This window comes from Dipodomys merriami, unplaced genomic scaffold (genome assembly GCF_024711535.1).
Source record: "Dipodomys merriami isolate MVZ:Mamm:240054 unplaced genomic scaffold, mDipMer1.0.p SCAF_14, whole genome shotgun sequence".
NCBI lineage: Eukaryota > Metazoa > Chordata > Mammalia > Rodentia > Heteromyidae > Dipodomys > Dipodomys merriami.
In genome coordinates, this window is record NW_027202715.1 from 15,385,379 (window position 1) to 15,403,626 (window position 18,248).

The 18,248-nt window shown below is 45.3% G+C and overlaps 1 protein-coding gene across 1 annotated transcript in view; it reads right to left on the reverse strand.

Annotated features, from left to right (window-relative positions):
* Positions 1 to 206: 206 nt before the first annotated feature.
* Drgx (dorsal root ganglia homeobox) overlaps positions 207 to 18,248 on the reverse strand; it is a 33,001-nt gene continuing 14,959 nt past the window's right edge. The window contains exon 6 of the mRNA XM_070020406.1: positions 207 to 472. Within this exon, the coding sequence (XP_069876507.1) occupies positions 207 to 472 (266 nt within the window). The remainder of the gene's footprint in view (positions 473 to 18,248) is intronic.

The window sequence follows — 18,248 nt, forward strand, 5'->3', positions numbered from 1 at the left end:
CAGGACAACACAGCCCACCGGTGGGATTCCAGAGGGGACTGTCCAGGCGCCAAGGGAGCTGCAGGCATGGAGTTCCCATCCTGCATCCATGAGGAGGAGGCCCAAGCAGCAAGCGTCTCCTTGCTGTTCTGAGTTTGCAGGGCTGAGGCTGGCTGGGGAAAGCAGGAGCATGGGAGAGGGCACACCAGGCAGGGTACTCTGGACTCTCAAACACTCTTCTCTCCCTCGCTCTGTTCCTTGGTGGGAGAGGTCTTGTCTTGGCTGCCGTCCGGGGGTGCTGGCTTGGTGGCCGGGCCGGGGCTGCCGCTGGTAGATGGCAGGAGGTTGGCCGACTGGAGGACAGCTTCTGAGTGCTCCCGGGCCTTCATGCGCAGGGCTGCCACACTGGCTGTGCGGTTGCTCTGGCAGCCATAGGTGGGAAGGAAGGAGAGGCCCATGGGGTCTGGGACGCAGCAAGAGCACAGTGGGCCTCCTGGAGGAAGGAGGGAGAACAGATTTCATCATAGACCAAGCCTTGTCTCTTAAGGTTTGGTGAAAGCAAAGGACTGGGGCTCAAAGGAACAAGACTGATTCCATCTGGCTCCAGACGCCAAAAGGAAAGCAGCCTGTGCTCAGGACCCCAGAACTGCACAATGCACACCATCCAGTTCATAGTTAAAAACATAACCAGAGCATTAGGGGGGATGTGGTGATTGGTGGCTCCACCATCCATCAGCCACATGGTCTTTGATCAAGAGCTTGGTTTCTCTGAGCTTTGGCTTCAATGTATAAAATGAGAGCTGGGTGTTGGTGGATCATGCCTGTAATCATAGCTACTCAGGAGGCTGAAATCTGAGGATCACAGTTCAAGGTTAGCCTGGGCAGAAAAGTCTGTAAGGTTCTTATCTCCAATTTTCCAGAAAAATAAAAAGTAGAGCTGTAGCTCAAGTGGTAGAGTGGCAGCCTTGAGCAAAAAAGCACAAAGTCAGTTCCCAGGCCCTGAGTGCCAGCCCAGGACTCGTACGAGAGAGACACAGAGAGAGAGAGAGAGAGAGAGAGAGAGAGAGAGAGAGAGAGAGACAGACAGACAGACAGACAGACAGACAGACAGACAGACAGACAGAGAGACAGAGAGACAGAGAGACAGAGAGACAGAGACAGACAGAGAGAGACAGAGATAAAGACAGACAGAGAGACAGAGACAGAGAGACAGAGAAAGAGAGACAGAGAGAGACAGAGAGAGAAAGAGAGACAGAGAGAACACTGACATCATAAGATTACGATATGGACCCAATGAAGTAACTCCACATTACTTTATGCCAGGAGGTCCTGCAAGAATTTATTGAGGAACTCTGCAGGGACATTTTAAATGCCAGATGTCATGCACGCTGCTTGCTCTGAGCTGCTCCTGACTTAAATGTGAGAGCATAGTGTATTGCTTTGAAGGGTGTTGTATCTTTGTGAAGTGAAATTTTGCAAGTATCCATGTGCTGTATAAAATAAGAAATCTGGTACCACTCTAGCATTAGAAATACAGAGTGTTCTAAGTGTGTCCCTGTGTGTCCACCAGATACACAACCCATTAAAAAGAAATGTTAAAAGCCAGGCACCAGTGGTCCAAACTTGTAATCCTAGCTATACAGAAGGCTGAGATCTGAGGTCTTGGTTCAAAGCCAGCCTGGGCAGGAAAACCTGTAAGACTCTTATCTCCAGTTATCTGCCCAAAATAAAGCTGGAAGTGTAGGTGTGGCTTTAGTGGTAGAGCACCAGCCTTGTCTTAAGGAAAAAAAGCCAAAGGAAAGTATGAAGCCCTGAGTTCAAGCCTCAGTACCAGCACAGAAAATGAAAGGGGGGAGGAGAGGAGGAGGGAAAGCAAAGGGGAAGTGAGAGAGAGGGAGAGGAAGAAGATACTGAGATACTGAAGTCAAGCAGAAAAGTCCTCAAGACTTAATAAACAGCAAAAAGGTGAGGTAGAAGTGTGAGTGTGGCTTGAGTGGTAAGAGCATCAGCTGAGCAAGCAATCCAAGCAAAACTGAGACCTCAAGTTCATACCCAATTTCCAGAAGAAAAAAATGATTTTTAGATGGTAGCAAAGTTGTTGGGACATAGATTCTTACTGTCTAGTCTGGATCTAACCATTTCATGAACTGTCAGTTAGCTATTGCTTACAGCCCCAGGAGAAGGAGGGATTAAGAGTCTCTGAAGCGATTGTTAGGTAAGTACTTAGACCAAGTCCAATCCTAGGTATAGACTTCTTACACAATTATTACTTTTTCTGGAAATACTGGCAAGTAGACATGGTGAGCTGCACTGGAATATCTAAAGGGAGTCATAATCTAGAGCTGAGGGTTGTGTCAAAAATAAGACTCCAAACCAGGCACTGGTGGCTCATTCCTATAATCCTGGCTAGTCAGGAGGCTAAGATCTAAGGATAGCAGTTTGAAGCCAGACCAGGCAGGAAAGTCTGTACGACCCTTATCTCCAGCTAGCTACCAAAAAGCCAGAAGAGGAGCTGTGGCTCAAGTGGTTGAGTGCTGGCTTTGAGCCCAAAAGCTCAGGGACAGCACCTATGCTTTAAATTCAAGCCTCAGGAATTACACAACTACAAAATAAATAAGTAAATAAATGAGTAAGTAAGTAAAGTAAGTGAGTAAGTAAGTTAGTAAATGATAGCAAAATGAGAGACAGAAAGGGGAACTGTTAGGGATAAAAAGTGGCAGACATAACATGTAGCCAATAACATGTTCCATCAGAGCAGTTCTTGTTCCCATGATGCCTCATGTTCTAGCTCAAATGTTTCTTTCTACTCAAATGCTTCTTCTTCCCATATTGCCCTGGGTTCCTGGCAACCAACGAAAAAAGCCAGGGCTGCACATGCACAGGCCATCAGGCAAGCAGCACACAGCCAAGGGAGGAGATACGGGAGGAGCCCCATGCTATAATAATGGCCCTCCCAGAGGACACCATTGGACTCTGGGCCCCTCTCCAGATGGAGAGCTTCATTAGTTACTTTCACAGCTTTCTTTTCACTTTCAAATAAACTTACTCAGTTTACCTTAAACAGTTTTCTGCCTTTTAATTCTTTAATGGGAAGAGAAAATGAACCTTTGGAGAGCTAGTTCCCTGAGCCAATGTGGTTGGCTGGCTTCTAGCCTGGTGTGCACTAGGTCGGATCCCCAGTGGTAAATGTTCCATGGCTCCCAATGGCTTCATACTGACGTAGCCTCATACCAACAGTCTCATACCAACACACTTTGGGGAAGTGGAAAATTTTGCCAGAACTGGAGGTACAGCTGACAGAGCATTAGCCTTGAACAAAAAACCCTGAGGTCAAGCCCCAGTACCAACACACACAGCGGGAGAGCAAGAGAGAAATAGAGAGAGGGAGGGGGGTTACAATGAATACAATAACTCAGAATCAAGGCTGTGGCAGGAAGGAGAATATGTATGTGTGGCCTGGTTCACAACTCACTCCCAATTCTAGTCAGATGGGAAACTGAAAACCAGAAGGACTCTGGAAAACACTGTAGTTAAGAATTGTGAGGGCCATGCACAGCAGGGAGCAACATTCCACTTTAAAAAGAAGGAATGCCATCCAAAGTGATAACACAAACCTCAAGGACATGCTAAATGAAATAGGCCCCAACATGACTCCACTCAGGAAGTATCTGGAATAGAGAAATTTACAGGGAGAAGTCAAATGGTGAACTCAGATTTGGGGTGAATTGGGCCTAGGGAGCTGTTGGTTAACAAGTAGAGGATAGTAGGGGAAAAACAAAGGAGGGGGTAACAATGCTCAAAGTACTCATTACCTTATTCATGTAACTGTAACTCTCTGTACAGTATCTTTACACTAAAAAAAAAATAAAAATTAAAAAACAAGTATAGTTTCAGTTTTACAAAACAAAAACAGCATTCTAGAGTGGTGTCACAGTGTGATTAAAGTTGTCCCTCAGTATCCACAGGAAACTGGCTGCTGGAAGTCCCTGTGAGTACCAGAATCCAAGGATGGTTAAATCACCTAGAGCATCATGGCGATACATATGCACAGAACCTGCGATATTCTCTCCTATACTCCAAATCATGCTAGGTGACATGTAATGCCTCAAATGACACAAACACTAAACAAACATTTCTTATACTATATAATTTAGGGAATCATGACAAGAAAAGTGATCTGTACATTTTTGGCACAGATGTTTTTTTCTCCAATTATTTTCTATCAGTTAATTGAATCTGAGGATGTGGAATTTACCTATGTAGAGGGCTGGAAGTATACTTAAAGTTATTGAAATATACACTTAAAAGTGGTTAAGGTGGCCGGGTGCCAGTGGCTCACGCCTGTAATCCTAGCTACTCAGGAGGCTAAGAACTGAGGATTGCAGTTCAAAGCCAGCCTGGGCAGCAAAATCCATGAGAATTTTATCTGGAGAAAACCAGAAGTGGTGCTGTATCTTTTCTGTTGTTGTTGTTTTTGGTTTTTTTGGTCAGTTGTGGGGCTTGAACTCTGGGCTTGGGCGCTGTCCCTGTGCTCTTCAGCTCAAGGCAAGTGCTCTACCGCTTGAGCCACAGCTTGCTGTATCTTAAGTGGTAAAGTGCTCACCTTGAGCTGAAGAGCTTAGGGACAGTGCCCAGGCCCAGAGTTCAATCCCCATGAACAACAACAACAACAACAACAAAAAGTGATTAAGGTGGTAAAGTGAGACGGTAGAATTCCTTGTGGAACTCTGAATATTAATTGAAAGAGATATGGAATTACTAAGTGATATGTTCTCACAGTGTTATAAAGTCCAAAACTAAGTGAAGCCACTCTAAATCTTTCTAAGCTTCCATATCCTCTACTTAATACACTTACCTTGGATGACATCTACAAAATATCCGATAGCAAATCTTACTTCCCTAACTCCATAAAAACAAAAGGAGAGTTCAAGATCACATTTCACATCCTACTCCAGTGCCCACTGAGGAACCCAAGTTGTGCTGAGGGTACTGGAATCCACCTGACACTAACTGAGAGCTGTATTTGCTTCTTGTCAAAGCCTTCCATCTGATCAGAAGGCAGAATACTTTGCCAAGAGAATTCTGAGGAGCAAGCCAAATACACATCCAAAACCTCAACTTTTAGTTGTTAGATTTCTAGACTTGGAACTCCAGAAGAAGAATAAATAGCAGGAGTGGGTAGTTTGTTGGTGATGATGGTGTTTGTTGTTCCTCTTTTTGTCTTCAGTCAGCAGTGTATAATCATGGGCCAAAAATTAAATTAGCTACAAAGGAAGTTAACTTAATATGTCATATAGCAATGAAAAGCCTAACGATTCACAGTAACCCACTGTAAAGGCAGCCATCAAGAACATAACACAGCTATGACAAAACTGTACAGTTAACCCATCCTGCTTATGCTTAGTTTCATTAAAAAAATATATACACACTCCAAAAATCGAATGGTGCTTCACTAGCAAGGTAAAAGTTAATGCACTCTAATTTAAGTGATAAAGTGAAAATGTTAGATTTGTTGAAAGGCAGCCTTGTCTTTAGTGGAAGTTGGGGAGGATTGTGGAAAATATGAGTCAGGCATCTGCAGTATAGTCCTGTGCATCCTGAGTATTTGTGCTTTTTCCCTCAATGATGATCTCCTTGGCAACATGCACCCACAGATACCAAGGGTTTATTTGATGCCATGAAAAGAAGACTAACAAAATATTCATTTCACATTTCCCACTTCCTTTATCACACATGTACATTGAGTGTTGTTGGTGTATTCAGCTTCAAAAGACAGCAGAAGGAACAGTAAGCCAGCACAGCCCCATGTTGGCAGATGTGTGAAGGTGTAAAATGAACATACTCAGGACTTAAGATTTCCGTTTCCCCCCAAATTCTCCTATAGACATTCTAACCCTAAGGCAATGGTAAATAGAGGCAGGGAATCAGGAAGGCAAATAGAACACGAAGGTAGAGGCCCTGAGGATTAATCCCCTTGTGAAAGAGACACCAGAGGCTTGTCTTGTCTCTTCCACCATGCGGAAGCTCTCTACAAAACAAGAACTGAGCCCTCACCAGACACCAAATCTGCCAGATACTGAAACACTGGATTTCAAGAACTGTGAGAAAAAGATGGAATATTTTGTTACAGCAGACCAAACAGACTAAGAATACAGTTAACCACAGACAGAAGATAGATAGATAGATAGATAGATAGATAGATAGATAGATAGATAGATAGATAGATAGATAGATAGAATAGTATATCTTTATCACTTGAGATAGTCATTCCCCCAGGTCTATGATTTGGTTCCAGGACCAAATGCATGGATGTTCAATCTTGTTATATAAAATGATATCATATTTGAATTTAACCTACTTAATCCTCCCACATACCTTGGGTCACCTCTAGATTTTTTTCTAATACCTAATGCAATGTAAATAGCTTTTATGCTCTCATATCTAGGAACAGTACAGATGAAATAGTTTTCAAACACCTTTGATTTGTGTTTAGTTGAATCTATGGATTCAGAACCCCTAGTATATGAGCATATGCAATCCATATGCCACATGATTTGTGGTGCATAGGCATATGTAAGCTTTTACACATATAGTTTTTGAAGAATATTTTTAAATTTATCAAATTAGATCTTCTCATTTATAAACAAGTTCTGAAATAAATGTTCATTGGAGATACATATGTTTACAAATAGTCTGGTTAAAAACAAAGTAGTTACCAATACTGAAATACAGTGGTTGGTTGTAGGTGTTAATATTATGAAGAACTTCGTTTTTCTTGGCATTTCACAGTATTTTCTATGTTTTTCCTAAGCTTCCCAGTAGGAGTCTCATAAAAAGATGTCCTTCCTTTGGTCTGTGATTTCCTGTGTTCTGTGTGAGGGACTGGATGGGCATTCTTCCTTTGGACAAGAGATCCAACAATGCTGGTGAGGAATCACACCAGTGTCCAGAAGGGCAGATGCCTAGAGGCAGATGGCCTCAGCACTGACACAGATACAGAACTGAAGATGCACCATCGCATAACTCAGGAGCCCTCTGTCTACCTCCTGCTTTGTGAGAATCAACAGGAATGCATCCCTTCACCTGAGATCCAGCTCAACCCTCAGCCTAAGACACTCCTAAAAAGCCATAACGACTCCATCCCTTTGACCTAGCCAACTCCTGCCATCACCAAAGACTATGCAAGAGCCATCTGGCCCTGAAATGTGGCCTGAGAATTGTTTTGTTTGGAAAACATACTACCTCCTGGACGCTAAATTAAAACACACAATTAGATTTCCATTAAGTTACAGCAAATTCTGCTGAATTGATCTAATCGGCCTCCATCCCTATATGACATCATGCTTTAAAGGCTTAGCTTGAACATAAATACTTAATGTAATAAATACAGTCTGAAATATTTGATCTCCTTGGCAGTTTAATTGATCTACTGCAGAGACTGACAGGAAAAATTAAGTTAGCTCTGTCTCGTCTCTGCCAATAGCACATTTTCATCATAAAGATCCGTGAGAGCTGAGGTGGGAGGGAGGCAGAGCCTTGGCACTGTTTTCTTGTTGACCATCCAGACTCAATGTAAGAGGTGAACAAGAAAATGAATGCATGGATTCGTGAGACATTTCACAATGAAAACTGTAGCTCTTTTTCTTTCATAATCAAATACATAAATCTCCATGTTGAGATGTGAGGATCACGGTTCAAAGCCAGATGGGGCAAGAAAATCCATGTGACTCTTATCTCCAATAACTACCAAAAAAAAAAGTGGAGCTGTGGATCAAAGTGGTAGAGCACTAGCCTTAAGCAAAAAAGCTCAAGGACAGTGCCCAGCCCAGAGTTCAAGCCCCAAAACCAACAGAAAAGAAGGAAAGAGAGAAGGAAGGAAGGAAGGTAGGGAGGAAGGAAGGAAGGAAGGTAGGGAGGAAGGAAGGAAGGAAGGAAGGAAGGAAGGAAGGAAGGAAGGAAGGAAGGAAGGAAGGAAGGAAGGAAGGAAGGGAGGGAGGGAGGGAGGAAGGGAGGGAGGGAGGGAGGGAGGGAGGGAAGAGACTGAGTTTATGAGTTTATGAGGACAGTTTAAGTGGGACTGTTAGGAGATGCCCACAATATTCAAGTTTGTTGTTTTTTTTTTTAAGTGACTATGTTCATGATAACCAAATGTGCTGCAAGGGCAAATTCAAACCTGAACACATTGCGTTTTACCATGGGCCCCTTTGAAGTGCTTGGCTCAGATCCTGATAGACTGCTGGTTTGCTTTTTTAACCATGAGTTATGCTTAATTCCCTAGTCCCGCTCCCACATCCCTGATCCCATAACTAAAGTGTTCCATTTTGGTCCAAAGTAAACATTTAGTGAATATTTGAGGGGGACAGAAATCTGTCCTTTCAAACTAAATTGGCATATATTTTAGTATCTCAATTTCCCATGAATAGAGAAACTGTAAAGTTATCCAAATAAAGTTACCCAAACTGATTAATGCCAAAATCAGCAGCTTATTACATTTTACAGATTCTTTTGGTGAAAATGCTAAAGTTCACCCCTTGCCTTAATTCCAACTCAACTACCGCATGTAAGTTCCCTATCTCCTCTGCAAACTCTCACCAACCACTCAGACCAGAGCTGTGGGCTGTGACAAAGTCCTAGGGTCCCTTCAACTGCTCCATTTCACCTTGAATGTCTTTGCAAGGTCAAGCAGATCCCATGGGCACTAGCATAGGCTGTTTTTCCCCAGCCTCCCGCTGCCTCTGGCACTGGCTCAAAGCCTTCTGCTCAGCTCCTTGCACTCCAGGGTCCCATTGATCAACAGGAAGTGCAGGTCCGTCAGCACCCAAAGGAAATGACTTCCGGAAAATTAACTGCAGGGTTCTGTTTTAAGCCAGAGGATGACAGCGGGTGCCTTTCCAAGGACTGGAATCAATACAGGGAGCTGAGAGGTACATACCTGGGCCCTCAGCTGCCCTGCCTCTGCCAGACATGCTCCATGACCTTGGAAAGCCCCATCTCTCCAGTAGGTCTCAGTTTCCCCCACTGCAGCCTAGAGAGATGTTTTTCCAAGGTGTAAGACAGGACCATGTCTTGTCCCCTGGAGTCCTTGCTCCACACATACCTTGTGCAAGACTGTCTTTCCTTCCTTGAGCACCATGTCACAAATCCACCAAAACACCAGGGGTCTTAGTCACTACAACCTGGTGGCTGGGAGCCCTCATCCCTTGGCAAGAAAATGCATGTAGGATGCAGTCCTCAGTCACAGACATCCAAGCCCAAACCCTAAACATCCTCTCAGCCTTACTCCCTTGACACTAGCAACAACCACAGCACACGTACACAGAACCATCGCTCAACAAGAGGATGAACCATGCCAGTCTTATGCCTTGCATGTGCTTTCTGAGTATGGGGTCCATACTCACTGGCATTCCCTGAGCTTCCTGCAAGACTTCCTCATCCCATGCAGAGGGACTTCCTCCCTCTGCGTGCCTCATGTGGGCATGCTCCTCTTTGTCTCTGTGGGAGCCCATCACTTTTCTCTCCCAGAATTCCCAGTTGATCTGCCTGCCTCTCTCCTAAGCCACAGACCTCCTTCCTTCCTTCCTTCCTTCCTTCCTTTCTTCCTTCCTTCCCTCCTTCCTTCCTTCCTTCCTTCCTTCCTTCCTTCCTTCCTTCCCTCCCTTCCTCTCTCCCCCCTTCCTCCCTCCCTCCTTTCCTTCCTCTCTCCCCCCTCTCTTTTTTTTGTTGTGGCTCTGAACCATGATCCTCAGATCTCCATCTCCTGAGTAGCTAGGTACAGGTATGAGCCACCATTGCCCAACTATGGCATCCACTTTAATCACTACAACTCATCAGAGATGACAGTCTGCCTATTCTAGGTGTAACTGCGCAGTTTGAGAACCTCAGCTTTTTGACACGTGGAACCCAACTGCGACCCAATCCTACCCCAAATTGGCTGTGGTAAAATCGCTATGGAGAAAGAGAAAGAAGAGTTTCAGACTTAGCTCCCATCTGGCTGCAACCCTCTGGGAGACCCCAAGCGAAATCAGCAGAAGAATTGTCTAGCAGAGCCCAGCTAGTCCTTAGGACCAGGAGAAAATAAGAGTTGATGTTTTATTGCACAATCAGTCTCTTGTATGCATAGGTTCCCATTTTTGGATTTAACCAGCCAGAGAAGGAATATATATGAGAAAAACTACTTCTGTGCAAAACATGCACAGGCTTTAAAAAAAATCCTAAACAACAAGTATAACAATTGCTTATCTAGCATTTATATTGTATCAGTTACCTGGACAGAGTGTAAAGGAGAAAGTATGTATGTTCTATGCAAATATTATGCAAATTTATTATAAAGATTTGAGCACCTACAAACTTCGGTATCTGTGGAAGCTACTGCAATCCCCTGGATCCCAAAGGACAACTGATATTTATGGCAATCACAGTTCAATAAAATGTAGTCTGGAGATGATAAGAAAAGAAAAATCACTGACCAATTTCACAATCATAAATGCCAAAACCTTAAAGAAAATATTAGCAAACCAAATCCAGCCATCTATTAAAAAGATAACATGTCACTTTTAATTTGGGCTTATTTCAGGAATGTGCAGTTGGTTTAACATTGAGGAAATCAATCAAAATAATTCATCATCTTAATATATTGAGAAAGAAATATCATGCAATCATCTCCACAGTGGCAGGAAACGTATTTGGTGAAATTCAACATGCATTCATCTTTATGACTTTTTAAAATAATAAAACTAGGACAAGAAGAAAGTCTGCCTATTTGATGAAGTAAAGACTCTGTGCAACCATGAGACTTTGAAAGCATCTCCAGGGGTTCAAGAATAAAGCAAGGACAGGTGGCATCGGTGGCGTGCACTGAAGACAGTGCATTCTGCGAAATGCCCATGACAATGACAAAATGGCCATCAACTAGAGAGACAGAGAATAGATTTGTGGTTTCTTAGGGCCGGGAAGCTTGAGGGAAATGGCTGTCCACCCATGGGTAGCAGACAATGAAAATGCTCTAAAATGATGCAATGATTACCGTACAACTCATCAAACAAGCTAAAAATCACTGACTTGAAGCTGGGCACCAGGGCTCACTCCTGTGATCCTAACTGCTCAGGAGACTAGATGTGAGGATTGTAATTCAAAAGCCAGCCTGGGCAGAAAAGTCCCTGAGATTCTTATCTCCAATTAACCACCAAAAACGCAGACATGGAGGTGTGACTAAAGAAAGTGGTAGAGCTCAGTCTTGAGTAGAAAAATCTAAGGAACAGTGCTCAGACCCTGAGTTGAAACCCAGTATTGGCACCCATAAAATAATCATTAAATTCTGTACCTTAGTGGACAAATTGAGCAGTTAAGCATATCTTAATAAAACATTTTTAAAATTAAAATAAAACAAGGATATCTATTTTTGTCACACCTAAGATTACTTGGGAAGCAGAAAGAGGAAGATGCCCTGAGCCCAGGAATTGAAGGGCAGTTTGGGCAACCATAGCACAACTTCGAAATCTCAATTAAATAAATAAGTCAGCATACATAAATGTATACGTGCATATATGTATATGTACATATATATAGCTATTCAGGAGTACATGTAAATACATTGCATACACATGTATTTACATGAATATATGTGTGCATGTGTGCATATACACACATATACACACATATATACACACATATACTCCTCAGTAGCAAGAATTACAACCACAAGTGCTCGGCTCAGAATGCCCACCTCTATGGGAAAGTCATCTCATCATAAAAGTTAGCAGGGTAGTCTCTCTTTCTGCCATGTAAGGACATGGAAAGTGGGCACTGTAAGCCAGGAAGAGATCCCTCACTAGGAATCGAATCTGTCACAAATTTGATCTCAGAATCCCTGACCTCTAAACACTATTAGTTTAGACTGAGCTCCTGCACTGGGCCCAACATGTCAAATCAATATGGAGTCATTTGTGCCACCAAGCCCAAACTAAGTTGTTCATCTGACCTTGCAAGAAATCAGAAGAAAAAAAAAGAGATAATAGTCCAGTCCATGAACAGGCCAGTTTTAACTCACACACCCACAAAGAGACAGAGCCCACAGAAGCCTAGTCTCAGAGTAGCCATAGTAGGCAGGGCCCCTAGCCTCCTGAGAAGCTTGGAATGGTACTGGCAAGGACGTGCTTTTTTAGATTCACAGAATAAAGGAAAATTGAAGATGAATGAAGGGAAGCTTTTGTAGGCTCTGAGGAGAAAGTGGCCACTTCTGAGCCTGAGCCTTTATGAGCAAAGGTTTTATGACAGTCAAAACACATGTTACTGTGATGCTAGGCACTGGGCGCCTGTAGCTCACGCCTATAATCCTAGTTAATCAGGAGGCTGAGATCTGAGGATCAGGATTCAATACAGTATTTTTCCATCTCAATAGCTGGCACTGTGGCCTGTCTTGGAAATTAAGGCAGGAAGTGGAGACTCCCTCAGTTTGGGTCACACTAAGGAGACTTGTCATGGGGATGGACATGCTGGACTCTCTCTCAGCACGGACCATGCCTTTCCTTTCTCACACATGCAATGCAGAGTCAGGGCTGCTACTACAGTCACTGGCAACTACTGAATGCCCCAGGGGTGAGAGTAGGTGAAAGAGCATTATCTAATAGCCTCTCCTTCTGTCTTTACAACCAACTGGTCAGGCCAGTGAGGCCTGGATGCCAGCTCTAGCCCATCTGTGCCCAGACTCCTCCCAGCTGGATCAGCTGGACCCCTCCCACCTCTCCTGCAGCAGGTATAGAGAGGTAGAAGTAGGCATCAGGTCAGACTGGATTGTTCTGCTGGGTTTCTCTGGCCTCAGGCCTGACAGCATCAAGACCTGACTGCCCCCATCAGGCAGTTTGGGCCAGTGGGCTGTTTTCTTCTGTTTGGGGAAGGTCAGATATCATGTCCCTCCCAAGAGGCTGACCAGTCCAGGACAGGAGAGCTGCTGGGACTCTCCCAGCACACGTAGACAGGGAGTTATAAATACTCTCTGTAAGCTGGTCATCTGCAGCTCACGCTTGTAATCCCAACTGCTCAGGTGGCTGAGATCTTAGGATGGTGGTTCAAAGCCAGCCCAGCAGGAAAGTCTATGATACTCTTATCTCCACTAAAACCTATCCCCAAAAGGCCAGAAGTGGAGCTGTGGCTCACATGGCATGTGCTAGCAGCTGTTATTCTTCTCCACATCACATCCAGCTCTGACAATCACAGGTTAGAGGCATCAGGCTTAGTAGTCCAGGGAGCATACCTCCTCCACTCCCTGCAGCAATCCAACCCCCATCTGTACCTGCCCAGCATGTAGTCAGCACTTCCCCCAGAACAAACCCTGGAACAAACTCCCTGGCCATGAATAACTTCCACAATAATGAATTGTGATCACAGTGCAGGACAATTCTTAAGGTTGCTTCTCTGAATATCCATCCTAGTGCAAACCTTCCCCGCATAGGCTGAGTCCTGCTGCTTTCTTATCTGAGGTTTTCCAAAGAATATGCACTCACAAAATATGCTATTGTGCAGCTGTGCATGCCTGTAATCCTAGCTACTCGGGAGGCTGAGAACTGAGGATCAAGGCTCAAAGCCAGCCTGGGCAGATAAGTTTGTGAGGCTCTCTTCTCCACTTAACCAGCAAAAAGCCAGAAGTGGAGGTGTGACTCAAATGGTTTGTGCCAAAAAGCCAAACAAGAGCACCAGACCCTGGGTTCAAGTCCCAATACTACCACAAATAATGACAATAATAATAATAATAATAATAATAATAATAATAATAATAATAATAATAATAATAATAATAATCTACAAACAAAAGTTAATAACTCCTGCTACTGTCAGCCCTGCCAGCCTGCCTAGCAGGGCAACACCTCTCCAGCCATTGCAGATGCAAAGAACATCCTGTGAGCTGGGTGCTAGTGCTCACATCTGTAATCCTAGCTATTCAGGAGCCTGAGATCTGAGGGCCACAGTTCAAAGTCAGCCCAGGTAGGAAAGTCTGTGAGATTCTTATCTCCAATTAACCACCAGAATACTGGAAGTGGAGTTGTGGCTCAGGTGGTAGCATGTTATCATTGAGCAAAGAGCTCAGGGACTGAGCCCAGTCCCTGAATTTAAGTCCCATGACTGACAAGAAGAAGAAAAAGAAGAAGGAAAATAAGTGGAGGAAGAGGAGAAGAAAGAGAAGGAGGAGGAAGAGGAGGAGGAGAATGAGAAGGAAGAGGAGAAGGAGGAGGAGGAGGAGGAGGAGGAGGTGATGATCATCCTGTGAAAGCCCGAAGCAGCCATGGCTAGGTACCTCTGCAAGGCACAGAAGAAGTAGGAGGAAAAAAAAAAAACCTTAGCATTGTGAAAATACGAATTATGGGGCTTACAGAAAGGATGAATTTCCAAAGCAATAAAGCTTGGGGAGAAGGGGAAAGTCTACGAGTACTGATATTTCCATGGGCTCTCAGAAGGTAATGGGACCTGAGCCCTGGCACAGGAGTACATGTGGAGGACTCTGATGAATGGTAATAGTACTAAAAGTGCCATCCATATACCAAGGGCCTCAAACGTCCTCACTCATGCTCTCCTTGGCCTATGTCTTACAAAGTCAGCCCAGCAGGGTCAGGCTGCCCATTTGTCAGATGAGCAAATAGAGGCAAAGAGTATCAGTAATGGCATAATTGGAGAATAGGCAAACCAGGGTTCACCCAGGTAGACCCCTCCACAGCCCTTGGTTTGGGACTCTGTGCTTGCCAGCTGCCTGCTTTTCAATGATCTGCTCTGTCTGGCCTGAGCTATCTAGCTGCCTTAATCCAGGCTGGGGGTAGCCCAGTGCTGGCCAAGCACCTGCTTGATGAGCCAGGACTCTGGTCTCACACCTGCTTCTCATGATTGCCCAACCACAGGGGACTGCACACATGGGCCTCTCGTCCAACAAAAGTGGCCACTGCTCACTTTCTGTTTACTCCCTGCCTCCCATTACCTGAGCCCTGCAACTAGCATACATAGATACGTCTTTTCATGCATAGATATGAACAAGCCCTTCTGCATTCTCAAACACTGAGCCTCTTGCACAAGCACCCCCAAACCTCCAGCCCACAGCTGCCTCTCAGCCACCCTGACCAAATCCAGAAGCCTGGTTGGCACAGAGCAGCAGCCTCAGAATAGAAAGATGGTGATGTGGAAAAAGGGGCGGGGGGCGGGGGAACTGTCTCTGATCTAAACAACCACACACCTCTTTTCTTTCTTTTGTTGTTGGCTATGGGGCTTGAACTCAGGGCCTAGGCATTGTCCCTGAGCTCTGTTTGTTCATGGCTAGCTCTCTATCACTTTGAGCCCCAGCACCACTTCTAGTCTTCTAGTCGTTAATTGAAGATAAGGGTCTCAGGGACTTTCCTGCCCTGGCTGGCTTTGAACTGTGATCCTCATCCTCCTGAATAACTAAGATTACAGGCATGAGCCACGGGCACCTGGCTCATAAAGCATCTTTTAAGAACATCAGTACTGGGGCTGGGAAGGTGGCTCAGTGGTAGAGTGCTTGCCTTGCATGCATGAGGCCCTGGGTTCAATTCCTCAGCATCACATAAACAGAAAAAGCCAGAAGTGGTGCTATAGCTCAAGTGATAGAGCACTTGCCTTGAGCAGAAGAGCTAAGGGACAGTGCCCAGGCCCAGAGTTCAAGCCCCATAACCAACAAAAATAAAATAAAAGAGCATCAGAACTTTAAGATACTCAGCATATTTAACAAGCCCCAAGCCACATACAAATGCTCCACGCTTATAAGGCAAGAGCTTTGCACCCACCAAAACAATGCCTAGGAAAAACATTGCCCAAGAAGAAATGTACTCATTACCTGACTTATGTACCTGTAACCCCTCTGTACATCACCTTTATAAAAACCATAGAAAAATTAACATTAAAAATGCCTAGAATTTATAAGATTATTTCTTTGTTGCTTTGTATGTCACTCCCCCACAGTATAACCCCTGCTTTCACTATATTTGATGTCGGTATAATTTGTGGAGGGGAAAACAAATCATTTAAATAGGGATACAGGTGGACCCATTGCAACAATGAGATGTACAAGTCCTTATGTCAAAAACAAACTTTATAACTTTCGTGTGGGGCGGGAGGGGCGTGGAGGACTTGGGGGGGGTGGCGGGAGGAGGATGGGAAGGGATGGGAAGGGGAAACAAAGGAGGAGGCTACAATGCTTGATAAGAAATGTACCCATGTAATTGTAACTCCTCTGTATAGTATTTTCACAATAAAAATAAATAAATATGCCTAGAACCAAAGACTGTACCCACCCACCCCCAGCCTTGTCCTGGGATGTCCAGTAGGGCACTGAATGGGCACTTCAAACCCCAGAACTCCAATGGGACTGCTCCATGCGTTTGCAGGAGGACAGATACTATCTCATGGCGTTGGGAGCCCTGCATTTGTGTCCCCGCTCCCCCGCCTCAACTAGGGGCAGGGTGCAGTATAAAAGTGGTCTTGGCTGCGATCTTGTGCCACTGAGCCTACAGTCTTGTCCAGGGCTGGGACTGAAAGGGGTTATGTGATGGCAGGAGGACCACGGGCCTTGAATCTGGGAGATAAGATTAGCTCAGATTCATTTCTTGAATCCACTCTGGAGAGGAGGGTTGGGGGTCTCTGAGCTGGGAGGGGCCACAGAGTTCCCTCAACATGAGTCCTGGTCTCTAGAGCTCCTGCCTAAGTCCAGACCACCTCCCCAATAGAGACTCAGAGAAGCAGGGTAGATGTCAAGGTCCCATTGTGTTTCTCTTTCCAGCAGGTAGGTGCTCACTCAGAGGAAGGACTCAGTGAGTAATGTCTTCTTTAAAGAGCTCCCTAGGATGCTGAGAACAGCAATCTACCTTGGCAGTAAGGTCTCATCTCCTCATGTTCCTGCCCCAAGACTCAGCTAATCACCAGTGAAAAAATCTAGACAAGGGTTTCAAGTGCCATACCCCTCCCAGCCAGCTGGGGCAGTCCTCACCCCTCATTGGCCAGCAGCCCCAGAAGCAGCCTTAGAGAAGGACAGCTTGACTGAGCCAGCTGCGCTGCCCGGTATCTGAAGGTATAGGGGGGGGGCCTGGGAGGCTAGATGGTAGCTCAGAGCTCTTGGGGAGGGGGAGAGACTAGGCTATAGCCTAGAAAACTAGGCCCACTCCTCTTCTTAACCCAGATGAGGCATTCACTTTATTTCAGCAGCTTGGGGAAACATGAGAGGAGAGGGCAAGGTGGGCCAGCAAAGAGTCAGGAACTTGCCCTGGCATCAAACCATTGAACAAATTTCTCCCCGGGGTGGGCACAGGCACAGAGGCAAACTTGCAGGAACTTGTCTATATCCTGGGGCAGTGTTTCTCACACGCAGCTCCAGGGCTGCAGAGCCCGCATGGGTTGGACAGGGGCTGAGCGGAGCAGCCAAATCAGACACAGCTCCAGGGATTTCAGACTTAGAACAACATCTGACTTCCAGAAGAGCCACCACACTGTGATCTCCATCCCATGCATCCAGAATGCCAAGGTGCCCAGCCCACATCAGCTATGCTCAGCCAGCCCAGCTCCTCAAATAGCTGCCAGACTGCTGCCCCTAACTCACAGGATGCTGGGTCACCTTGACAGGAACTAACCCATGAGCATTCCTGATAGATTGCTCATTTCCCTGCATTTCCAACATGGCTTAGCTTGCTGGAGAGGTGGAAAACGCCAAGTGTTCAGTGGGGTGGGTGGATGAGAGGGAACCACAGAGGGAGAGAGTGAGGGTAGGGGCCGGTCACGGAGGGAGAGAAAGTGCCTGGGGGCGGGGCTACAGAGGCAGTCAGCCAGACTAGGGGAGGAGACCACAGAGGGACAGAGGCTGGGGGCGGGGCCAGAAGAACAGAGCTTGAAGAGGAACCCAGAGAGAGAAACTTTGCCCAGGGTCTGAGAAGGCCTGTGTGCAAGAACTAAGAACACAAAATGAGAGAGTTGAAGAACAGCTCTGCCCAGCCCAGTGCAAATCCCCAAAGGTAGGCCACTGGTTGGCGTTATTATATCTGACCCAAAAGATTTGCAGGCACCTTTTTTCTTTTTTTTTTTTTCTTTTTGTTTTTGGTGCTGGTCTGGGGCTTGAACTTAGGGCCTGGCCATTGTCTATGAATTTCTTTTGCTCAAGGCTGGTGCTCTACCACTTGAGCCACAGTTCCACTTCCAGCTTTTGGGGGTAGGTTTTAGTGGAGATAAGGGTCTCATGGACTTTCTTTCACAGGCTGGCTTCAAATCTTGATCCTCAGATCTCAGCCTCC